Source organism: Pseudonaja textilis, chromosome 4, assembly GCF_049901715.1.
Source record: "Pseudonaja textilis isolate UNSWEBS1 chromosome 4, rPseTex1.2, whole genome shotgun sequence".
In the NCBI taxonomy this organism is placed as follows: Eukaryota; Metazoa; Chordata; class Lepidosauria; order Squamata; family Elapidae; genus Pseudonaja; species Pseudonaja textilis.
This window is the reverse complement of record NC_141993.1, coordinates 15,359,441-15,386,338: the sequence shown is the minus strand read 5'-3', so window position 1 is coordinate 15,386,338 and position 26,898 is coordinate 15,359,441. Positions and strand designations below refer to the sequence as shown.

At 40.1% G+C, this 26,898-nt stretch overlaps 1 protein-coding gene across 2 annotated transcripts in view; it reads right to left on the bottom strand.

Annotated features, from left to right (window-relative positions):
• TET1 (tet methylcytosine dioxygenase 1) overlaps nucleotides 1-26,898 on the bottom strand; it is a 90,886-nt gene that overhangs the window by 10,102 nt on the left and 53,886 nt on the right. For both annotated transcript variants that reach the window (XM_087932302.1, XM_087932303.1), the window contains 4 exons: nucleotides 26,766-26,856; nucleotides 20,353-20,446; nucleotides 7,275-7,483; nucleotides 5,233-5,383 (listed from right to left, as the gene is read on the bottom strand). In XM_087932302.1, the coding sequence (XP_087788428.1) occupies nucleotides 5,233-5,383; nucleotides 7,275-7,483; nucleotides 20,353-20,446; nucleotides 26,766-26,856 (545 nt within the window). The remainder of the gene's footprint in view (nucleotides 1-5,232; nucleotides 5,384-7,274; nucleotides 7,484-20,352; nucleotides 20,447-26,765; nucleotides 26,857-26,898) is intronic.

The window sequence follows — 26,898 nt, the reverse complement described above, 5'->3', positions numbered from 1 at the left end:
GTAATAGTAAAACTATCCACGTATTTAAAAGTTGGTCAGACAAGGGGGGAAATATTTCTTTCCCCTTTGCAAGGACACCATTCTTAGCCCAACAGCTATTAACAATGTTAGAAAGCTTATCAGACTGGCAATGAAATAGAGCGTTTTCTTCCTTCAATATACCGAATACAGGTAGTCCTTGGCTTATGACAACAATTGGGACTGGATTTTCCATTGCTGAGTGATGTGGTCATAAAGCATGACCACAACTCTTAGCAACAGTTATCCCTGAAGTCCCAATTACCATTGAAAACTGAATCCCATAGGTGTTCAGTGAGACACCTTCCTACTGGGATCGTGCAAGCACAATTGGTGAAGAAGTTGGCAGGAAGTCGCAAATCCCAGGCCAGCAGGCATTCGAGTGACTTCTGCTGGGTGGGGGAAGAGAGCATGGATGGGGGAAGGCGGGTGCAGGGCAGGCCTGGTAACAGTTTGGGGAGATGGTGTGATGGTAGGAGAGGGTGTGTGAAAGGCATGCAGATCAGGAAGTGTGCAAGGAGGCATAGCATGGATCTGGGAATGTGCTTGAGGCTGTGGCATGGATCAGGAGAATGTGTAAGGGTGCGAAGGCATGTGTGTGACATGTGGTGTAGAAAGGTGCAGAGTGGGTTGGGGAGAATGCATGAGGTTGTGAGGGGGGTTGTGCTAGAGGTGCAAGGAGGAGGCTGTGCAAGCGTGAAGGACAGGTGGGGGAAGAAGTTCAAGGGGATACCTGAGAGTCACAGTGTGGCTCCGGGCAAGAACATGAAGGCCAGGGATGATGCACAAGGGTTAGGCCAGCATTAGGCAGCTTATGCAGGAGTGTAACCCAATTCATGGAGAATGTGAGGGTGTGTGTGAGAGATACAGTAAAGCTTGGGAAATGTGTGTAGATCAGTGGTGGGATTCAAATATTTTTACCACCAGTTCGGTGGATGGGGCTTGGTGGACGCGCTTTGCGTGCGCACACGTGCCAAACGCACACTTGGCGCAGGCGCAGAGACATTCTAACTCACCTCCTGCAAGCCTGCACAATCCCAGGCAGGGTGAAGGTTAAGGTGAGTGCGTGATGGCTTGGGTGTTGTGTGAGAGGAACAGGTGAGGGACGGTGCATGGGAGTGTAGCAAGGGTCAGGGAAGGTGTTCAGGGCTGTGCTGCGAATTAAGGGCGTGCAAGGGTGGCTGTTAGGCTTGGATAGGGTGCAGAAGGGTTAAAGGTCAGGGAGGATATGCAAGTGGCAGCACAGAACGACTGCTGGAGGCTGTGCAGGTGGGGGGAGGTTTACCTCAGCAATGTGTGTGTGATAATGAGGTGCAGCACCAGGTCAGAAATGCTCTGAGGATCAGTCACAACCATCATTCATTCAGCACCATCATAACTTTGAATGGTCACTGAATGGACACAGATGAAGATCAAATTTTAAAATTTACTGCATAACTGACAATACAGCTATTAAACTTACTCTCTTTGATTCATTTTCATATTGTGTTAGAAATAATTATAACTACTCTGTCCTAAGATGATTATTTTACTATCCTCAGAGAAGAGACATAAGATTGAAGATAAACAAGAGTTTCTTCAAAGATACCCTTTGAGTAAAAAACAACAACAACGGGGACTCAGTAGAACATACATCAAGGTTTTTCAAGAAAGAATCAAAAAGGAAAGAGACACAAAAAAAACAATAATTCAGGGGTGTCCAACCATGGCAACTTTAAGACTTGTGGACTTCAACTCCCGGCTGGGAAATTCTTACAATAAATGCTTTAAATGTATTACTAAGTTAGGATTCTGGTTAACAGCAGACCAACATGTAGGTGGCCAATTTTGTACTTGTTAAAGCCAATATATCAGTTTAGCAGATCAATACAGTAGCCTTAGAAAGTATGAGATTCAGACAATACACAAAGATGCCTAGGTAGCTAACATGGCTAATCTCATTAGCCTAAGTAGAAATGGACCTGGCTAGTATTTAGATGAGAGAATATTGGGAAACCTTACCAGGGCTGTAAGATTGATTGGGAAATTCAAAACACACATTAAAAGAAGGATAAACTATTCCTCTACTACTCCCAAAAGAACTCTTGAAATGCACCCATAAATTCAACTCTGGAAGTGAATGACTCAAAAAGACTTTTACATTATAAATATTCCATTGTTTAAAAACAGAGCAATGTCCATTAATACTGTAATAAATAGCATTCCTCCAAAACTCACTCATTCAGACACCAAAGGCTACCATATTTTTTTTTAAATCATGAGGTAATTTTTAAAAAAATGGCAGAACAATAACACAGATGGATTTACTCCTTAACCTATCCACAATGTTCAAAGGAGTCCTATTTCTCAAGCTGATATAATTTACTATCAGTGTTGGTTGTAACCCTTGAATTCATTTCATTAGATCAGGGGTTTCCTCAGCAAAGCTGGCTGAGGAATTCTGGGAGTTGGAAGTCCACAGGTCTTAAAGTTGCCAAGGTTAGGGACCCCTGCATTAGATGGTTACACTTTCACTATAAAAAACAAACGAACAAAAACCTGAGCGCTCAGTTTGTCTCATCCAGATCCTGTGCTGTGAATAACCGTAAATGTGGGTTGTTGAATCATACCACCCATAATCTGCAGTTTATAGACTGATTTGATTCATTCATTCCATAAAATATCTCACCATAATCCTACGAGATGCTTTGAACCTGGCATGCTACAAGCAAGTCACGGACAAAGTTAACTTACTTGTTGTGCTAGAAAAGCACAGCAAGTCATAATTAACCAGAACAGAAATGAAAGAGCAGCTTTAAATTCTTCTTTGAAGAGGGAAAAGGCAATGGGGCAACCACTTCTTGTGTCTCATTCTTGAGCACTATTGAGCAGATTAGAACAAGTAAATCACAATAGCACAAATAAGTGTGTTACCTGTCCAAAAATTCTTCGGGAGTACTTTCTAGACAATAGATTTTTCTAGTTTTATCTCTATACTACAAGCTATTCTTACCTAAAGAGCATAATTTTATACTTCTTTACATTTAACCTCATCTCACTCCGTCCAGTGGTTCAAATGATCCATATCTGTCTTTACTTTCAATCTATCTTCTTCTGCATTTGCATTCTATACCTCCTAGCTTTATGTCATCTGTAAAATGATCAATATTTGATATTTAGCTAAAATAGAAGGTTCTAGTAAAAACAATGACAAGAAGCACTTTCATTTGTTTGCTCTATGAACCTTTTGAGCATCCAAAATCATTGTACAATCAAGTGTCTGCTTCAGGAGTGTGTAGTATGCTAGAAGTTAGCAAACCTGTGTACATGAGAATGGACACTTGTGAAATGTTCCATATTTTTAAAATCAGGGAACACTTTATAAAATGGATTGCAGGTATACATTAGTCACTGTGAATGTGCGCATTCAGTCTTCCTTAATAGGAAAATAAAAACATACTTTAAAATTGATCCAGCTTACAGTATCTGCCCATACTGGTCAGTTTTTTTCACAGATAGGAAGCAAACAGGTGAGGCTAGGGAAATTATATGTCATATCTGGACAATGAACACAGGCTGAGAGCTCTTTCTGTTGGTCTTTTCTGTCTATACAATGATTGCATGGCAAGGGAACCCTCTGTTAAAGTTCTGAAGTTTGCAGATGATACAACCATCACTGGCCTCAACTGAGTTGGTCATGAGTCTGCAGTCTGCATATACTGTAGACGGAAAGTTGAAAACCTGGCCCTGTGGTGCAGCTGAAACAATCTGGAACTGAATATGCTTAAGGCTGTAGAGATGAGAATGGATTTTAGGAGGAGCCCTTCTCTTCACCTCTTGCCATATTCAAGAGCACCTTATCAACAGTGGCGTCCTTCAAATTTTGGAGTTCTATAATCTCCTAGGACATGGGTGTCAAACTCGATTTCATTGAGGGCCACATCAGGGTTGTGTTTGACCTGGGGGGAGGGGCAGGGGTGTATGTGGGCAGGGTGTGTGTGGCCAGCATGTCATCATTCATGTTGGGGGTGCCTGTGGTGGCCCGAGTGCTCTGCCAGCGAAAACAGGCTCCTGTGATGGCCTCCTGCAACACTCTGCCAGCAGAAATGGAACTGGGGGGAGGAGGAGAGAGATGGAAACGTGCAAACCTTGTGAGCTCCATTTTTGCTGGCAGAAGCACCACAGGCTGGTCCTTCACTATTTCCAGGGCAGCCCCATGGGCCAGATCCACGCACTCGGCAGGCCAGAGGAAGCCCCCAGGCCCCGAGTTTGACACCCCTGTCCTAGGACTTGAAATGGACCCTTAACATTAGAACCACCATTAAAAGGCACACCAAGGAATATTCTTCCTGCATCAACTCAAGGAAGTTCGGGAGATGTTGATACAGTTTTAAAGAGGAATTATTAAGTCTGTCATATATTCTTCTATAACTGTCTGGTTTGGTGCAACAACTAAACAGGCAGGTACAGATTCCAGTGGATAGTTAAGATTGCAGAAAGAACAATTGCAACCAGCCTGCCTTCCACAACAGCCCTTTATATTGTGTGGGTCAGGAGGAGGGCTGAGAAGGTATCTGCAGACCCCTCACATCCTGGAAATAAACTATTTCAACTTCTCTCCTCTGGCATTGCAAGCCAAAACAACTAGACCCAGGGACAGTTTTTTCCCTTGGGCCATCACTGTTGAACAACTAATTCTCACACTGCTGCCTAATGTCAGTATGTATTTACTCAAAAAGTATGGCTGTAGCATTATTATTATTATTTATACTTATTATCCTTCATACTTTTCCCTCTTATTGGTGTTTTGATTATTATGATTATCATTAATTTGTTGCTTTGCATCTACATTGAGAGCTTCTGCACTGGAGACAAATTCCTTGTGTGTCACACTTGGCCAAATAAAGTATTCAATTCAATGCATATAAAGTGGTAAATTATGGTGGATGGCTAAGAGTTATCAGAGGAATGAAAGCATGGCATTCTGGAGGTGACAGGAAGTGAGATTTTATGTGCTCATTTCTGTGTAATACAAGTCAGTACAAGTGATTTACTGTATATGAATAGAACTTGCTCATAGTAATGCTTAGCTTGCTCATCTAAGCCATATATAGAAAGGATGTAATCTAATATGATTCCGCTAATTCTGAACAGCTTTAAACATTTATAATACCCATGCACTTAAACCGTAGCATTAAAAATTGCATTATGGAAGAAGGAAGGAAGAGTACTTACTTGGGCGTGATCATCTGTGAGAAGTCTAAATTTTCTGGGGATTTTGCTTCTGGCAAACTTACAGCCATTGTAATACATGCTCCAAGAACAGCCAAATGAAAAGGATGCCCCACATGTCTCTGGATCGAGACCTTGACAGGCACAAGTACGACTAGAAAAATTAACCAAAAGGTAGGTAAACAGCTAGTTGGCCAAGATCCTCATCTTCAGCAAATTGATGCCCCCAAAACCTCTGTCAACCTAACACATGTAGACCAGGGCTGTCAATCTCCCAGGCTGGATGCGTCACGCACTGGCTATGCCCAGGCCCAGTTTAGCGAAGGGAAGAAAAGTCTCGATACATCACGTGACACTGCCATGATGTGACCACTGGCTGCTTCTGATTATGACCAGTGTAAGAATCAATCAGATCTGACGAATCTCATACTGCAGGCTCAAGTGTTTATTCTTTCTTCTTCTTTCCGCTACAGGGTAGGCAGTCACTAAACATATGTCAGGCTCCAGGGCTTTGCCAAATACCTTGTTGCTGTCACATCAGATTCCTCAGCAATACAATAATAGCTTCCCAATCAATCATGGGTGCAAGCAACAACAACTATCTATAATTTTTGTTGGGCGAGCAACCACAAAAATGTCTATAATCAACTTGACTACATTTTTCTGAAGCTTGAATGTAGCTACCATTGCACAAATTGATTTACAACCACAACTGAGCCTCAGATTTCTGTTGCTAAGTGAGATAGTTGTTAAGGGAGTTTTGCCTTATTTTATGATATTTTTGCCATAGTTGTTAAGTGAATCACAGCAGTCGTTAAGTTAGTAACACAGTTGTTAAGTGAATCTGGCTTCCCCATTGATTTTGCTTGTCAGGTTGCAAAAAAGATCACATGACTCTGGAACACTATAACTGTCATCAATTTGAATCAGTTGCCAAGTGTTTGAATTTTGATCATGTGACCAGAGGGATTTGCAAGTGTGAAAAATGGTCAAAAGTCACTTTTTTCAGTGCCAATGTAACTTTGAAAGGTCACTTTCAAAGTTGTAAGTCAAGGAGTACCTTCAGGCAGAGGCCTAGATACTGTCAACTGTCTTTATTAGAAATAAATAGTGCACTTCTTTGTGGCTGTGTATTTTTTTCATTTTAGACCCTGTAAAAAAATGACTGCCCAATCACTGGAGCAGCTTCAAATTGCCTTCCATACTTAGTTGCTAGTATTATGGAAGACTCAAACATGTCAAGGACAAAGCAAGTCTGTTTCTGTTGTAGAAGACCCAATGACTGACCATTCCTGGAATTGTTAAATGGGGGCGTTTTAAGGGAACATCAAAACATTTCCTGACTGGAATGAAAAATTTTGCATTGACCTTTCTAGGATTAAAGTCAGTGCATGAGTACATACTTTAATTTGCTTGCTCCAGTCAGTAGGAGTTACTAAGTAAATAACATACATTTATGTGAGTTATTCAGAATAACATCCACATCAGATAATTAGGTTTCTTCAAGCTTGGTTTCGGATTCAGATGTGAGTGCCAAGAACAAAGTACGGAAGTTTTATTATTCCTATAAATAAGATACAAGCCTCATTCCAGGCATCTTATTAAACAAACCTGAAAAGAACTTTGTAAGGTTTAACTGCAGTAGCTGTCAATAAAAGAGTTTCAACTATATTGAGTTTGTATTTTGTTATCTACAAAAAATATAGAAAAAAGTGTACTTTATTCTATTAAGTCTAGAAGACACCAAAGTAAGAAAGCTGTGGGTAACAACAGAAGACATTTTTAAAAAATGGAAGAAAAATTCTATTTTCATATAAATTGTTTCTGCCAGAATAAAAAATAAAAAAGTTGATTTTGGTCCACTTAACACATCATACTTAGAATGCTATCTACATTCTACTAAAAAAAAAAAATACTGTATCTTTCTCAAGTGTTAATGACCATAGTGCAGAAGACTGTCAGTCAAGTAAGATTAGCTCTCTCTCATACATGCTTTATATTTTAAAATCCTCTCATATTTTAAAAATATTTTAAAGCGTACTTACTCTTCATTTAATGCACATCTACGGCTAGTTGGACAGCCATATTTTCTGAGACTGTGGGTCAGTTCCTTGTACAACGTGTCAGCAAGAAGATGAGGAATCCCTTCCCAAGCCAAAATAAGTATCACAATCACAGCAGTCTGGCAGTGATGTCCTGCACGCTGACGAACTAAGCACAGCAATTTTTCTTCATCACTACTTCTCCGTATCACCTGAAAAGATAAAGGAATGGTTTGCAGGTTAATCATGAACATCCCTAAAATGGAAAAGCTAGCTATTATCTCCCTACAGTTATTGGCTCTCTAGAAAGAGCTATGATACAAGGATCAGCAAGTTCAAAATAGAGGGTGAGAACATGAAGTGAGCACCAAGACCCATAGTGCACATTAAAAGGTAGGACTTTGATCACCTTGTCACACTTGCCACTTTTAGGTTTTTTGACACCCACCTCCTCCATCCCAAGGACAGTCCAGATAAATTAGTAGATTTATTTTGCAGATAATATTATTGCTGTAATTGTCTATCACAAGTTTTTTCCCCTCTTATGGATTTCACCACCCTTCCACGGGTTAATTAATCAGAAGACAACATAGCTTGAAATCCCTTGAAGACAGTTCTTATTTCTGAAATTCCAATTTATAAGAGCCTCGATGGCGCAGTGGTTAGAGTGCAATACTGCAGGTTACTTCTGCTGACTGTCGGCTGCCTGCAATTTGGCAGTTCAAATCCCACCAGGCTCATGGTTGACTCAGCCTTCCATCCTTCTTAGGTAGGTAAAATGAGAACCCCAAATTGTTCGGGGCAATATGCTGACTCTATAAACCGCTTAGAGAGGGACGTAAAGCATTATGAAGTTGTATATAACTCTTAAGTGCTATTGCTATTTAGTTTTTCCTAAAATAAGGTCAAAACACACACACAAAATACAAAACTGCAATGTAACATACACACTTAGCAAACCTCTTTTTCTCTGTAGACAAAATTTTGGTTTAGTAAATGTATCCACTAATTTTTTTATCCCCAAGTATTTATTCAACCCCATTTGCATACTGCTGTATCTACTTGCTTATTAGAGAATAAATGTTAAAACTTAGAAAGAGACTTTTTTTAAAAAAAGATGTGAACCTGGAGAAAGCCGCTTCAACTACATACATTTTTCATTTGTCTTTGAGAAAATCTTTCTACCATTCAACCATTTGCAAAATGCTATCCATTAAACCTAGTCAGTAACAAAAGATTTGCAATTAAACCAGACAGGCCTAGGAGGATAAATCACATTTAAGACAAAGGTCACAGAGTATTTGCTGGATCACAAAATGGCTGGAATCATCAGAGGTGCAACGAATCAAAATGAGACTTGCCTAAAGTGATGGCAATTTCTTCAGACAGTTTTTCACACTGACAGTGTTTAGCAAGCATGTACAAAATTGGGACAGCTTTTCTCATTTTGTATCTCTTTGGAAGGACGGTAATTCTCAATAACAGGGCAGAAAGAGGCCATCCCTGGATTCAATAGCTCTCCTTCCAATACCATTTCCTCCCTTTTAAAATGCCTTACATTTCCCTTAACATCTAAAAGGAACCAGGATTTTCCATTTTTTTTTGCCATCCTTTTTTGTAGAAAGGCAGGTTGCAATCTTATTATTTCACCCAAGCTTCATTTAAAAAAACAGAAACAAATCTATCACTGAAGAGAAATATAAACAAAATGTAAAATTACACGATGCATACAAGTCCCGGACTTACCTTGCAGCATCCCCACTGTCATGTGGTGAAAATTTACATGCTTGGCAACTAATTCATATTTATGATGGTTACAGTATCCTGGGGTCATGTGATTGATCACCTTTTGCCACTTTCTGACAAGAAAGTTAACGGGGAAGCCAAATTCACTTAACAACTGCATGACTAACTTCAACAACTACAGTGATTCAGTTAACAATCGTGGTAGGAAGGGTCATAAAATGGGGCAAAACTCACTTAAGCCCCGATGGCGCAGTGGTTAGAGGGCAGTACTGCAAGCTACTTCTGCTGACTGCCGGCTGCCTGCAATTTGGCAGATCAATCCTCACCAGGCTCAAGGTTGACTCAGCCTTCCATCCTTCCGAGGTGGGTAAAATGAGGACCCAGATTGTTAGGGGCAATAGGCTGACTCTGTAAACCACTTAGAGAGGGCTGTAAAGCACTATAAAGTGGCATATAAGTCTAAGTGCTACTGCTATTAACAACTGTCTTAGCCACAGAAATTTGAGACTCAACTCTGGTCTTTAAGCTGAGGACTACCTATATTTCCCCATATTATTATTTCAGAAGTGTCTAACTATATTTTCCATGCCTGTGCATTACTATTATTTTAAAATAAATGTCTAGAATAAATATTACAAGTATCCTCAACTTAGGACCACAACTAAACTCAAATTTTATGTTAAGTGAGACATGTGTTAAGTTTGCCCTATTTTACGACCTTTCTCAACATAGTTGCTAAGTGAAATACCGCAGTGAATAAGTTAGTGACTGGCTGGTAAGTGAATCTGGTTTCCCCACTGACTTTGCTGGCCAGAAAGTCACAAAAGGTGATCACATGACCCTTGGACACTGCAACGGTCATAAATATGAGTCAGATGCCTAGCATCTAAATTTTGATCACATGATCATGGGGATGATGCAAAGGTTGTAACTATTAAAACACAGTCATAAGTCACTTTTTTCAGTGCCATTGTAACTTTGAACAGTCAGAACTACTTGTATTAATAAATGATAGAAAATGTTACGCTATCATTTTTCTCAACATTTGCGAATGAACTTTTTAATGAACCATCAGTTTTCCTAATATCCTAATACAGAAAGAAATTATGCAAATGGGGAATCAATTCTGAGCTGCTCTCATCTCTAACTTTGTATTTCTAACAATGCAATTCAGTTTTCCCAGTAATGTAGTACCTGTTAATTTTCGATGTGATTCAAAAGACTTATTCGTATCTACTTCAGATAACAATTATACAGAGCAAAGAACTTTACAAAGAAGGCATATGAAATAATATATATCTCGGTCGGTCCCTACAGAGCACCAGTAATCACACCTTAGATCTAAGAGTTCAGCACTCAACGGCACACTTCTATCCCAAAGCTGAATACAACATATCCTTTTTGGAACAAAAAGCAATCGCTGCCTTATCATCATTGTATTTGGCAAACTTCTCGTCTAAAATAATTGTGTAGGCAGGGCAGCATTAGGATGTTTATTCCTAACTCACTCTTTGGGGAGGAAGGCTAATTACTTAATATTATCATTTGAAAGTAGAAATACAGATTAGGTTATGGTAGACTGGGGGATTTTTTTTTTCTAACTGTAATTCTCATATACTCTTGCCACTGTAGCTGATGGAAATTAAAGTCCAAAATGACTAGAGGGGTTCAGATAGTCAAAATCTGGGTCAGGTTAATTAAGAAAAAAAAAAAACATTCTCACTCCAGCTTTTCTGTCATAGTACTCAAGAGGCCCCATGAAATTCACACAGTCTCCCCTTGGAATCAACAAGCAATCCTGTTCTGTTTTTCTTCACTTTCCTTAGACATTTTACTCCCGTATTGCACAAGGAACTAGAAGGCATAAATGCAATGCATTTAATGCCTAACCATAAGCTTAGATGTTTAAATACATACTATCAGTACACACTCAATTACTGTCTTTGTTATAAAAATGTTTTAATATACAAACAGAAATAAAAGACTAAACTAACCTCTCCCATGTATTTATATATTCCAGTATCACGATATATTTGTACCTCTCTTTTCTGTTCAGCCAGATTGATACTGCATAATCATACTCATTCAACGTATTGTATAGTTAACCCACAACCCCTTTTACCACTGTGAATAGCATCAGGGATGAAAGTCACGGGCTGATTCAGATGTGTGCCTGGCATAGACTTTACTACAATCTGCCTGAGGGGGAGTAGAGACAAAGAGGGAAAAGTAATTACTTATTTGTATGCTTCAGAAATTCATGAGAAAAGGCCTATTGGAATAATTGCTGGCCTACAAATGGTTTCACGGACAACAGACCTGCTTTGTTTCTAAGGGATCATGGGATCCCACAGGTATATTTGGAGTCTGAACTGACACAGTCCACGAATGAAGGAACGATGGGCTATTTAGCTGTACCTCGTCACTTGACCTTCTTTAGTTACCACATTCCTGCTCCTGTTCTCTGGGATCAGCCTTGGCCCAAATTTATCTTGAGGATAATGGGATTTGCATCATTTCTCTACCTTAAATTTCTTTCATTTGAATAAGCAGGGAGTGTATTTTAAAGAAAAAAATCTTCCCCAGTTCAAACACCTTTGTACTATGCTGCTGATTCAATGATGGCATTTGAAGAAGAGAGATTATTCCAGAACATTTTTATAATGTTGTATAATCATGTGCATATCTAATTCCTTTGTTAATATATAGATAAAAGTCTGTGTAAATAATCGTTTCCAATTATGCAAAAGAATGTAATTTAATCTCCAAAATGTTTTTTGAAAGTTAGTGTCACCGGCAACCATATTTCCTAGAGCAACTTAATTGCTTGGATTCTACTTACTTGAAATATTTCTCTTAGATTGGTGAAGCAACTGTCTCAACCCTTGGCAGGATCTCTGGAATAAGGAACAAGTTCTCTGTGAATAAATATTGCTTGAGGCAGATTGTCCCTTCAAAATTAGCCAAACTAACTAGTATGCATGTTTAAAAATGCAGAAATGACCTCACACTCTAGTAGTAATTATGCTCAGGAATTGAAAAATGAATTTCTCTTTAAATTTCTTTAAATTACAGCAAAACGAGGACTTTAAGTGACCACAATTGTCAGCCCAGATACTAGGCCAATTTGAGCTAATATTGCAGAAATTTACAACACAATGCAATGTGGAAAGAACCATAAATGAAACCGGTAAAGAAAGCCTGCTCTGCAAAGCATCAAAAATAAATCAATGATGCCAGCCAAACACCATACACTATAATAAACTTGTTCCAACTGAAGTACCGTATTTTTCAGTAGACACACTCTCCCCCTCTCCACAAAAGTGGGTGGAAATGTCACTGCGTCTTAAATAGCGAATGTTGCTGAAGCCCTGGTCGCCCGATGGCCCCATCCTTTGGCCTCTGTCTCCCAGCAATTTGCCTCCTTGTAGCAAACAGCAAAATTTAGCATGAGCAACTGATTGTCAGTTGGATCTGCCTCCTGGAATACCGGTGATCAGCTGTTCCAGTCTGCAGGGATCGCCATCATCCATTGCCACCACTGCGCCCTCCGTTTTCGGCCTCCACGCGCCCAATGGGGCATGTCGAGGCCAAAAACAGAGGACACAGAGGCTGAAAACAGATTTGCTGCAAGGAGGCAAATTGCTGGGAGGCAGAGGCAGAATTTTTTTTCTTGTTTTTCTCCCCAAAAGCTAGGTGCATTTTATATTTCGGAGCATCTTATAGTCCGAATAATACGGTATATAACTGGAGTGATAGATTGAGATGCTGAAATGCTGCTGGAAATTACACCTAGCCTGCTTCTTTTTTTTTTTCAATTAACAAAGAAAAATACAATAACAAATAATGTGAAGAGAATTTTTGCCTGCATGGTTCTCACTGTGCAAATTTGTATTGTTCTGCACGTAAGTATTATGGTCTATCCTAACCTTCCTACAGTAAACAATAGTAAACACTCTCTGGATCACCCCATTCAATTCAAATAACCCAAAATTGATAGAATATTTCCTTTCATTATCATACTCAGATGATGACCAGAAATTGCCAAGCAATAAATCTTAAAATGTGTAAGATCCATTTTTTCCCCCCTCATTTCCTTTGCTTGTTATAGTGAGGGGTGTATGAGTGTAGAAGCGCCTCCTGGTGGTCACTATAACTCAAAGCACCAAAGGATATATACACGTTGTGTAAAAATAAATCCCCCCTCTTTAAGAGGAGAGGGTCATGTCAACCCCCAAACATGAGAGCATGGCCCAATCTAAATCTGTACCATGATCTCCCTGCCGTTCTGCCAAGCCTTTCGGATTGTTCTTTCAGAAGAGCCCCCGAAAACCCGCGATTCCCACCCCCCGCCATTCCAATGAATGCACTTTACTCATAAGGCCGAAAGAAAAGGTAGTTGCAGAGAAGCCAAGAGAGGTAGTGGTTAGCATCATCCAGTCCAAGTCTTACAGTCAGACATTGAAGACACAGCTCTGAAAGGATACCTTTATTCTAGAAAAGCTCCTGCTAATGAAGAATCCAGCTACGGTAGTTTTTAAACCCTTTATATACGGTTTCTAAACCCTTTATACAGCAATACCAAGATCCAAATTCTACCACTTTTTCTTTCCTTATATTATCACAGACCAAGAAGCACTTGTTTCTCAGAAATAAAATTGGTTAGCACTTAGGCATTAAAAGGAATCTGGTCTCAAATTCCTCGCTTCTATGGTTGTCTTCAAAGTATTGGGTAACCAACTTCAAACGAGCGACGTCCTTGCTTTACAAGCTAAAACATATGTCTGGCCTCAGGCTGGTTTCCTGGGGATCTCAAATATCTACCTTTTGAAGGAATCATCTGATATCTATAATAATTCCTAACACATTAAGCCTCATCCTTCAATTTCAGATGAAGGTTTTTTTGGAATGATGTCTCTTTCCTTCCCCCCTTGCAGGTTTCAAATGAATCCTATAATCCAAATGAAGCAGCCCACTGATTTCAACACCTAGCTCTTTATTTCCACACCCACCAACGCATATATAGTGGACATCCTTGTCTTGAAATTCCCAAAACAGGGAACTCTTAATCTTCTATGCCAAATTTTCATGGAATTGCTGGCTGGGGAATTCTGAGCAGAAATCTTAAAAATTGCCAAGATTAAGAGACGTTGCCTTAACTGTATTTTGTAGCAATTCAGCACATTTTAAATCTTACAGCCAAATACATCTTTAAGGTCGGCTCTAGGTTGCAGAAAGAAAAACACCAACAAGGTTGGAATTACATAAGCAACAGACTCTTGCATTAAATGCATGCAACCTTTCTTAAAGGTTAATAAATTATATTAAATTATACGATATAACTCTACTGCGACACAGAACAGTGTCATGTGATATATCTCCAATTCACTTTCACAAGACAAGGAAAATGGGATTTTACAGTGTCCAATACAGAGTTCTGGAGTTCAACTTTCTACTTTACCAGACAGTTGCTAGTTTCCGATGCAATAAGCTGTGCATAATTAATGTCTTTATTTTCAGAGTAACAGCAACTCTCCAAGTACCTACTTTCAACCGATCTTTTTCCAGATTCACCAACACAAACTATATGTTACAAATTTCTCACCACCATGTATTCTTGGAATCATCCCTCTTTTAAAGGGTTCCTCAGGATTTAGTGTTTTCTCCACTCATGTAACATCTACATGAAGCTGCCGATGAAATAACCCATTGCAGCCCTGGCAAGACTGAATGGCTTCTAGGCATATCTGGTTCCAGGGATTACCATTGTTCTGGATAGGGTGGCATTGCCTCAAATGGCTCCTGCACACAGGCGTCTTCCTGGACTCACAACTCCTGCTCAAAGAACAGCTGCTGGTGTGGCCAGGGAGGCCTTTGCACAGCTTCTACTTGTGCATCAATTGCAGCCTTTCCTGGATTGGGATACTATGTCCTCAATTACTCATGCCCAGGTTATCAGTTGAATGGATTACTGCAATAGGTTCTGCACAGGGCTGCCCTTGAAGAGCATTCAGAAGCTGCAACTAATGCAAAAGATAATGGTATAAACATATCGTTATGATTTCAATGCAGTATTGCAGGCTAATTCTGCCCACAACCAAGAGCTCGATCCTAACTGGCTCAATGTTGACTCAGCCTTCCATCCTTCCGAGGTCAGTAAAATGAGAACCCAGATTGTTGAAGGCAATATGGTGACATTTGTAAACCACTCCGAGAGGGCTGCAAAGTGGTATATAAGTCTAAGTGCTATTGCTATTACTCTATAGTGGGAGCGCAGTGTAGTTATTTGCATTCCTTGAATAGCACATGTTACACCTCTACTCTTTGAGCTGCATTGGCTTCCTAGTGCAATTCAAGGTGGTGGTAATGAAGTACTGATATGGGACTGGGATACTGAAGGAACACTTTCTCCAAGGTTATTCTACACATCCTATCAGATCCGGCAAGACGGGCATGCTTAGGATCCCATCTACTAAGGAATGTCATCTTGACAGGATCTAGAAAGACTGCCTTTTCTGCTTTGGCACCTGCCATTTGAAACATTAGTACCTTCCCCCGCCCCCCAACTCAGACTGGCCCCTTTCTTTTGGGCCTTTAGGAAGCGCCTGAAGATAATAGTTGCACCACCACGATTGGGGGGGAGGGGGTGTCCAGTGATGGCGGTGAGCTTTTTCAGTGGTTATACTGACTAGGGTGTTGTTCAGCTGCTGACTGTGACTGCGTTTTGTATTTTAATAGTGGTTTTAATACATTTCTATGTTTATTGATTTTATTCATATTTTTATTCTCCTTGCTATTGCTTTTCATTGATTAAAGTGTTCAGTCAAAAATGCAAGTTGGACCACTATACGAACGAATGAATGAGCATAAAAGTTATGGCCAGGCTCATGCAGAAAACTCAGGGTGACTTAACGTTCCCTCCGTCGTCTCCTTAACAGCTGTACTAAGCAGAATTTCTCCATTAACCATTACCCCAGCCTGGGATAGAAACCAATGTTGTATAAAATTCCTCATATATGTTAATGAACTTATTAGGAACACTAAAAAGAATGAAGTTTCTCAGGGTATGTTCTGTTGCACAAACACACATCATAAAATCCTTGTGCTTCTCCTATCACAGATGACTATGATTTCAGAAGCAATGAAACCACATGGTATTCATTCAAGACTGATCATGGAGCTCTTAGTCTGAGAGATGAGGGGGAAGAGTACTTGAAGGGCCAACCTCTCAGTATAGTAAAAACTGTCTGCCTTCCTGTCTCAGGATTAAGTTCTTTCCTACCACATCTCTGTTTCATTCAAGATTCTGTTAGATAAGGGCTAAAAGCTAAGTCGAATGATCCCAAACCCAACCAAGACACAAAGACTCTGCGTGTCTGTGGCCAACCTCTTAATTTAAGAGTAAACAGTTCTACGCTGGCACAGCAAGCACCAGTTATCTAGGCAGACACAATGGAAACTGTACAACCCATGGAACAAGCCAACATTAACGCGCACTAAATCACACTCTGCAGAGCTGGCAATAAGAAACTCATAGGTAACACATATATAGAATATACACACTTTTTAAAAACGCGTCAACCATATTTAAAGCTAAACTTTTCTTAAAGAATTGCCTTATACTTTTATTAAGAACAATGAACATTGTTTGTTTTAAGGACAAATAGGACACCACTATTTTTTCTGGAATTAAATTAAATTTCCAGCACAATGACAGGAGTGCCATCCCTTGGTCCAGCTTCTCTTCGCTAGATGCCAGGCTGCCATGAACTATGGCGGGAAGGAGCTGAGGGAAAGCAAAATTGAACACCATGCTGTCCCAAGAGATCGGTTCACCACTCCAAGGCCACAGGCCCGGAAATGGAATGTAATGGCTCACAATCCAGCCCACCTTAGTGACCAAAACACCTTCTTCAAATGGAATTGGACAACAGGGAGGAGGAATGAAAAGGGGAAAGTTAACCGGAAGGCTTTCGCATGCAAAAAGTCAGTTCTGGCTTTGCTTTATTGTAACCACTTGGCTTTTTAGTAAAATAATTCTCTTGGCTACACACGGAATCGAGAGTATTTCTTTCCTAGAAGACCAAACTGGAGCAGGCCTGACCCACAATTTTGAATTTTAGCATAAATCAGGAAACTGCAACACTGGCATGAACTGCGGGAAATGTTTCCTAAGAAATAAAACCGTATTGAGAATCCACCGGCCTATAGACATCTGCATTCTAATCCATTATTTTGCTATCCTGTTGTAATCCTCCCCATCTGCTGTGTAAAAAGAAGGAATAGCTAGTTCATAACAACAAGAGTTACAATCAGCTGATCAATGTATTTATGAAACAAGCTTAATTGCATCGTAATTTTCCTTTCCAAAAAAAGAAACGGGGAAGGAACCACTAAGAAATTTATGAATATTTAGTGTTGCCCAATTCTGTATTAATATTGATTTATAATCAATAGTTTATAAAACTGATTTATAATCATTCAATACAGGGAGTCCTTATTTAGAAAGTGTCTCATACAAGTGACCATTTGCAGTTACAACAGCGGCAAAAAAAGTAACTTTGTGCCCTTCACAGATCTGTGGAGCAAAGGAAAGAGTGCAGTACACTCTGAAGTAAGAGTATAAAGCACAGTGTGGTTCCATTTAGCGATCACTTCACTTAATGGCCAAGTTGCTAGTCCCAACATGGTTCTTAAATGAGGACTAACTATATATATATATGAATAAAATAAATATTCTACTGCATTCAATAGCCAGTTAAATGCTTTTTAAAGGTCAAAAAGAAAAACATGAAAACCACAACGTGCTTAGTCATATACACGTTTGCCATCATTGCCCAGTTACATTACTGTAAAAAGCAAACTGTCTGAACCAGGTTTTAAACTTCATACAGACACAAAGCATATTTTGCAGGTACAGTAGTGTCAAGATTTGAAGGTACAATCTACAAGTCAAGCAGGATAGTTCCAAAATATTTCAGAAATAATTGTATATAACCTAAGACTTAATCATACCATCCAAAATATTTTTAAATTGTCAGGGTTCATTTCACCAAATCCTTCATGTAGATGTTTAGAGCTAAGCACTGGGGAGAATAAGCAGTTGCCATGGAATTAAGAAATGTGGTTTACTGCCCAAATTCAACCACAATTTGCGCCAATATTTTGCAATCAATAATATGGGTGGTTCCAATAGAGGTAATTGGGTTAAAACGATCATATCTTGTCTGGGTCCCTGTTGAAGGTGGCTTTCACTGCAGGAGGTGCAGCTGGGTGAGGAGGAGGAGGAGGAGGAGGAGGAGGAAGAGGAGGAGGAGGTGGTTGCAGTGACGCCCATGCCGGAGGCCAGGAGCCCAGACAGCCTCAGGGTAGTATGCCCACGGTGAAGGACCTTGCCACCCTGGAGGATGGGGCATGTAACCAGGTGGGCTTGCTACCCAGAATTACTATTGTCAAGGGAGGCAATCATAAAGTACAATGTTACATGACTATGTAGTTTCATGACAGCAGTTCTGGCTGTTAAGTGAGGACCATGTGGGTCCTTAAACGAAGACATCACCTGACTTGACTTCCTACCAGCTTCTGCAATGACTCTGTTTGTGGGGATGCTATGATAGCTGAAACCCCAAGGGACCCCTTGTAAGTCCCCCCTCATTCATCACCATTACAACTTCGATCCGTTATTAAATGAGTGGTGGTAACGTAAGGACTAGTTGCATCAAACCCACAGAAAGAGCTTCGTGTAGCCTGCGCCCACGTCTTTCTCTAGGGGTCTGTCTATATTTGAAAGAGCCCCCTTGCAGCCCATGCTGTTAAGCTCCCTTGACATGTGAGGGCCCTCCCTGGGCAGGGAGGTTTTCAAAATGATGCGCCAAACTCCTTTTGCAGTCTAGACTGGAAATTGTTAAAAGATTTATGCAACTGCTTAGATCAATGGCACTGATTAGAAAGTTAAAGGTTACCATCAAGAATCTGAGCAATAGCTTCTTTCAAATGAGATCCCTATGTAGCCAGTTTAGAGCGGCAAAAGCCGCACATTTTCTTGCACTTTTTTGTCCAGGGCCTGGAAACAGGCAGTCCTCATCCGTTCCCTGCTCTGATCATGGACAGCCCTCCTACTGGTTTGAAAAATAACCCTTGGCTCATTGAGAGAAAGGTTGCAGAGTTCATTCTGGTGATCCCTCTCCTGACACCGATGCCATGTTGCTCTCTTTCGGAGAGCTTTTGGGGTTTTGTTACTAATGGGTTTCTGTCGCGTGGTGTTTCCCCAACACACTCTTGAATTCTCTTCCTGGTTTTCATTTTGTTGCCTATTCAATTCCTTTCATTACTGACTATGTGGAATTGGCAATTCAATCACTAAATGAAGGGATCAGAAAGTGGAAAGTCGTGTGGTCCGGGGCTGTGCTTTCTAGTTCAAAATTGACAAAACTAATCAGTTTCATACCTTCAGCGTTTGTTTGCCTCCTAAACCATTCCCCCACTCTTTGGAAGGCTCACTTGGGACAATTAAGGAAAAGAAAGTTTGCATTTACATTTGTTGGAGAGGAAAGGATTACTAGGAGCACATCAAAACAATCTAGTGACACCGGCAGCTGCGAATGTGCTATGCAAACAGCCTCATTGTGTGCCTACTTACTTTTTCGTAACCCCTTCATCTCCAAACTCTCCAGTCTGAAAAGTGTGGGTGGGAGGAATAAAAAGTAAGCAATTTCTATGACAATTTCTTCTGTGCTTAACTTGTTCTCCCTCTCTCAGAGTAAGATTGGAGAGAAAGGGGTTAAAAGAAAGTAAGAAGGCACACAATGAGAAATATACTGGGCTGTGTGCATAGTATGCTTGCAGCTGATGGCATATTGCTTTCGACGTACAGTATATTCCCCACTGTAGGTCTGCTTACTCTCTTGTAATCCTTCCTCTAATCTCTCTGATCTACAAGGAGGGAAACAAGGACAAAGAGCAGGTCAACATAAGGCAATACACACTGAACGTATGGCAAGCGGTCTGAAAACTGAAAGCCACTGCTAAGGTCATAAATGCAGGTATCGCTGACAAAGTTTTTTCAGCACTGTTGTAAGTTTGAACAGTCACTGAATGATGCAGTTGGTAAGTGAGGACTATCTGGACAGTAATTGCATTCTTTGTAATACCTATTGATATTCATGTTTATATACAACAGTGCTTTTTAGTTTAGAGTGGGATATATTAGTAAGATAAATTTCTTTGAGCAACATGAAAAATATTTTTATGAACATAAACCATCATCAATATTATAGGAAAATATAGCAGAAGTAAACACAAATGTATCTTACATTGCTAAAAAATAAAAACTCACCCACTTGGCAATTGGACACCCCTGGGAACTTTTTCCTTCTCTGCCTGTATACACCACTACCTCTATTCTTACGGCACTTCCTTTTGCTCCATACCTGCACAAAGGGAAACAGAAAAATACTTGATTGAATACTTGATCATCAAAAGACAGCAACAGTTACTGTGCAATCCATTCTGAACTGACTCAAAGACATTTCTGAAGGCAATACTCTCTTAAACAGACTCATTTAATCCTTACCAAAAGAGAGGATAACATAATAAAATAAGTACAGATTTTTTAAACAACAGGACATTAAATTTGAGGCATCATATGTTAGCACAAAGAGAAAGCCCAGATGTTGCCTCTAAAAATGACAGATTCTCTCTTTTTGAAGAGCCTCAAAAAACTGAAGATTTAAGGGCAGTCACCAACATATCTTCCCAGGGACACCCAGGGCTCTAAAACAGCATGCTAGTCTAGTGCACTTACAAACAGAAAGCTAAAATGAAAGGACGGAAACTTCAAGGAATTAAATTCCATCTATACATTTGAATGAATTTCTTCAACAGGAGACTTGAATACCTCTTACCTAATGATATCAGCTCCACTAGATAAAGTACAGTGGCTCAGGAAAGCAATTCCACAGGAAGTCTTGTATCGAGATTGGCTAGAATAACAAAATCTTGCAAGTTTGATGATTCTTTCCCCCTCTTTATATTGCAATGAATGAGAGAGGCGTCTGCCTGAGCCACTTCCAAATTCTACCTCATTGTGACTTAGTGATGCTTCAACCCCTTTTTCCTAGGCAACAGATCATGCATATCCCTGTCAAGGATACCTTACTTACTCCTTAGGTGTAGCCTTGAAAATACTACCCAAGATGTTGTCATTACGTTTTTTTGTAATATGAACAGGGTTATGGATCAGCTCTCCCCCAACTTGGCTGGAAAATTATGATGAAATCCACACCATCTGGAAGGATGCTTAAATTGGACAAGGCCAAACTAGAGGATTTCCAAGATCCATTCCAACATACAGAAATGCTATAAATCCTCCTTTTACTGCAAATAAGAGACAGTTTTGTCTAGTGGTTAAGGCACCAGGCTTGAAAGCGGGAGACTGAGAGTTCAAATTCCACTGTCTAGAGTTATTTGTAAAAATAATAAGAGAGGAGATACAATTAAATCAAATAAGTATCCTGCAGTACTCAGACTGCTACTGTGGCATCTGAGGTTTGCAACAATGCTCCAGGTTTGTTGTTGTGGTTGTTGGTTTAAGAGGTGTGGGGAACTAAACCCTTTCCACTATGGACATCACTCTTTCACCCCTAAGAAGCAGACAATGGCAAACCACCTCTGCAATCTTGTCAAGAAAGCTGCAAGGACCTGTCCAGGCAGACACCAGGAGTCAGCACTGAGTCAAAAGCACTTTGCTCTCAAAACTGTGCCATGCAGATGCAATAATTTCCAAGTAAAAGCTATCACCATGAGGAGGCATTCCTTCTTTCAGAAAAGGACAAGTTTTTTTTAAGAGTTTGCCATTTGCAGTTTGTGTAAATGCTTGTACAATGTGCATAAGAACTGCTACCCAACTAACAATGTCCACTTTTAAGTCAATTCATAAAACTATTAATTGGTTAAAGCAATTAATTTATTAAACAGTGGAGTTCCAATCAAAACATTTCACTAACCCAGGCAATCTTCAGTTTTCAGATTTTTTTTTCTCTGTAATTAGGACTACAGACACAGTCCAACATGGAGGAAAGTAAACTAGCTGAAACTGCCTTCGGTTAATCAACTCCTTTAAAAAATTGTTATTTATACAATATCTATGCTACTCCACTCTCTAATTGGGAGTACAGATAAATGGATTTTATTAGTTCAGGTCCTTAATTAATTCCTAGGGGGCTGACAATAAAAAGAAATGGGAAAACAAATCCAAGAAAAATACAAAACACAAAGAAATCACAAGCAGCCCCAAAGATAAACATGGAAACAAACCAGAAAAAGTGTCACAGAGCACAAAAGATAGACAAGATTACATCCAGGAACATTTTAAGTCTTTGATTATCATCAATTTAGTAAAGAGAAAGCTTCTTAACTGAATGATTCCAGAAACAGCCTTGGTGTTTGCTACTGCTATTTGATCATCTTGTCCATAAATAAATGCTTACAGTTAGGACTTGAGGGATAACCCCGATCCCAATTTCAAATATAGGTAGACCTCAACTTTCAACCACTCGTTTAGAAAGCATTCAAACTTACATTGGCACTGAGCAAAATGATTTGCGAACAGTCCTCACACTTACAACCATTGTGAAGATTCCTGGGATCATGTGATCACAATTTTTGACCTTCCGAGCTGACTTCCAATGAGCGATGGGGAAAGCTGGGTCCATTAACTACTCTGTGAGTCAGTTAACTCCAGGGGGCGATTAAATGAACAACCTTGGCAGAAAAGTTGTGAAATCAAACATGACTCACTTAACAATGGAGCTCCTGGTCCCCATTGTGGCCATACGTCTAAGGGCTGCCTGCACTGTTTCTAGTTACCTATGTTCTTCTATGGCTTCATTACACTTTCATTCCCTCTTGGTCTGTTTTGGGGCAGAAGCTGTTCTTTCAGATCTACATGCCATAAATTATGCTGAATCCTCTTTCTTCTTTCTCTGTATCTTTTGTTTGATGCTACTACCAAAATTCCTGATGGTACCATTTGAAAATATGAGCAGGTGCTTTCAAACCAGGCTCCTGACCTAATGTTGCTGTTAGACAAATCTCTTTTACAAGAAACAATACAAAGAATTGCATAACTTCCTCCATTTTAATCTTGGAACCCAAAGAAAAACAGCATTTTCTGCCCTGTCTCTACCATTTTTGCAAATAGTTACTAAAGCTGAAGAAATGAGAAAACAGCAAAAATCCTGCTAGGTAGGAACAGGCCAACGCCAAGTAAGAACAAATTTGCAATATGGATTTGAAGGCATATTATTCGCAAAGGTTGCAATTCATTTTTTTTTCTTTTCAAGTTTACACAGGGTTATCATCTGGACACATGGTGCATTTAAGTGTCCTGCTTCCTTTTTTCTTGCTCTCCTTTTACCCGTTACAGTGTCCAATTGCTCCATCATTTCCCTGTTCCGGGTAAGCAACATGGTACTAAAGCAATCCTAAATGATGAGGAACATGCCATAAGAGGTAAGCTGGACCTATGCAGTGTGGGAGAAAAAAATGGCATTGGTTCTACTATACTGAAATAAATAAACACTGGAATCTTTTAAACACAAGTTGCAGAGAAGTAAACAGAAATTTTTTTGTGAGTAAAGTTTCATCACAGCCAAACTGCCCAAAATTGCAGAGGCTAAGCAATTGGAGGGAAGAAAAACAAATTGCAGGAAAAACAAATCAGCGAGAAAATGAATGGGGAAATTGCAATGCAGATTGCCTTATGTGAAACAGATCTTTATGCAAGTCAAATGGATCTGATGTTAAGTATTCTAAAAATAGTTTATGATGCTGACAGCTTAAGCTACAGTTTTCCTATCACTTGCTCTGTTCATATTAAGTGTATTAATTTGAGCACGTCGCCCAGGAAGCGTCTTGTAGTAGTGCAATGTCACTAAAATTATCTAAAATTTCATCCTGATTTGAGACTTCACCAGCTTCCAGAGGCCTCAGATTGGCTAATATGGGTACAAAATGCTGAACGAATCCAGGATGACTTTATCTATAGTCTACTTAGAAACTATTGAGTTACAAACTTTGACCAATACAAACTTGTTCACGACTCCCAGCTTAGAAGGTCCCAGAATCGAGGAAAAAGTTACTTTATGTGCACAAAACATGAACTTGTGAACAAAATAGACTTACAGACGCTCAGCACATAACCTATTTGTAAGCAGAACACTGTCTATACACTACTAAATCTCTTGTGTCTGTTTGATTGTTTGTAACCTTCAATTGGATGAAACAGTACAGCCTAGGGCAGTGGTGGCTAACCTTTTGGGGCTCCTGTGTCAAAAATTGTGCACGCGCTAGCACGATCACACTCGTGTGCCAGCACCCAGAAGGCTATGTATGCCCCTCCATGCCTCGTACGCATGTGCGCGCAATCCCCACCCACCCGTTGCTGCCCCCTTACCTGCACTGCACCTCAGTTCATTTTTGGCTGGTTTGAGGTCTTCTTTGACCTCCCAGTGGCTTGAGGAAGGCTTCTGCAGGCTTTGCAGGCCGAAAACTAGGCCCATTTTGTCACTTCCGGTATTTCCAAAAAAACAGGAAGTGATGAAACGGGCCTAGTTTTCAGCCTGCAAAGCCTGCAGAAGCCTTCCCCAAGCCCCTAGGAGGCTGAAAAAGGCCTCAAACCGGCCAAAAATCAGCTGTGAAGCGCACGCATGCCCAGTGAAGTACGTCTGCCTGCAGCTCGTGTACCGGCACAAATGGCTCTGTGTGCCATCTGCATCACAGTCCTAGCGTAACAATATTTGAATCAACCTACTTCAAGGGCCTCACTTACAGCAGGGACCTCAATCAATCCCTGGGCTTTGTCCCACTATGAGACCTTGAGCCTTGTGGTACCAGGCCATGAAAGTGATGGGCGAGCACGCATGCATCCCCACTCACATGAGCAGCAGGAAAGCCTGCGGGCTTGACCGCCACTCTTGTGGAACCATGCCCTCTGCCTCTACCTGTCTGCGAAGTCGAAAAGATTGGGGAACTCTGACTTATAGAATGTGTCCAAAATTTGGAACCATGACCCCTGAGGGGCTGAAATCTGACAAAGTTGTGGCCACTTCAGTGTTGGCATGGTCAGCCGTAGTCAAGTAATAATCATTTCCAATGCTTTCTGCCAGCTTTCTACAAGGAAAGTCTATGGGGAAGTTGGTAGGAAGTTGGAGATTGCTCCCATTCTCCCTGCTTTTTTGCCTGCCTCTGGTTATTGTTTTTCTGTTTAGGTATTAGGTATTTAAATATCTCTGAAATGGTGACCCAACTGTTCACGGGTTGTCTAATCAACTTTAAATAAATCTTTAAAACAACTTTAAAGGTTAAATCAATCTCCCCCAATTGGTGCTCAGTGAATGTATTGGAATTATAGCAATTAACTCATCTGGAAGGAAGCGAATTGTAGAAGACAATTTGAATGTTTTTGGAATTTAGATAAAGGCTATGAAGTCTATCTTTATAAAGTATACCTAATGCACAAAGGAAATATGGGATTAGTGAATGTCTCCCACCCAGCACACATCCCCAAAATTCAAGAATTTGTGCTTGTTCATTTGATTTAAAGTCACTTAACTCCAGAACTGTTCTGGATGTATACACCTCCACGGATACAAATTTCAACTGTTTGTCACACAGAAGATTGGTGTTACTGAATAATAATGGGTACATGCATTTAAAAACTGGTTTTTGATTATTTGGTATTTGTTCTCATAAGACCATGAAGGAATAAGTATAAGAACAACCACCTCCACCTCCGATGGCACTTGAAGCAATCTAATTGAATGTGAGATGGCAACAGCGATAGCACTTAAGACTTATATACCACTTCACAGTGCTTTACAGCCTTCTCTAATAGGTTTATAGAATCAGCCTATTGCCCCCAACAATCAGGATCCTCATTTTACTGACCTCGGAAGGATGGAAGCCTGAGTCAACCTTCAGCAGGTCAGGATGAAACTCCTGGCTATGGGCAGAGTCAGCCTGCAATACTGCATTTAACCATTGCGTCACCACAGCTTAACCTATTTTAATATATTAAAGGGTGGCAATATGAATTTGGGGAAGGGGGCCGGGGCCTAGGCATTCCATACCTTCTCTCATGAGTGCAAAAGCAGAGCACTGAGTAGACAAAAAAAAAAAATCCAAGGCTTATGATAGGAAAACAGGAGATTTGGGGGGGGTGGGAATTTTGGTAGCCAACATCTTGTAGGAATGTAAGCCTATAGGTACATACCAGGCCCAGGTGCTCTGATACAATTATAGCACTATGCACAAAACAAAGGCTGACTACCTAGATTATAATTTGAACAGCTTGTTTCAGGGATTATATTTGAATTTTCCCCATGAAATTCTCGCGTAGTTCAGTCTTCAATTACCCTTGGCAACTTGATTACACTGCTTAGAAATTAACAAGCGATGAAATCTCCACATCTGCATAAAGCATATCGTGACTTTCTACTCAATACCCAATGCTAACAACCACTTAAAGGCAAATTAGAATATTCAAACTCATTTTCTAAAACAGACTCATACTTGCTATGAATAAGTGTTCTAGTATAGTTCATATACAAGGGCTATTGTTCAGATCCAACATCGCAAAGGAAGCCCGCCAAAGCATAACAAGAACACACCAGATACATTACAAATACTATCGCCATCCATGTGTCAAATTGTTTTTTAATTTATTAGCATTTACATTTATTTCCTTACCTGTCCTCCATTATTTCTCTGACTGCAGCAATATTCGGGCCCGTTCCAAGGTGTGTATAATATGGACCTTCATCCTTCTCTATAATTTGTTCTGCAAAAAAAGCAAAAGTTTTAAATAAGCTGTTAAAAATAT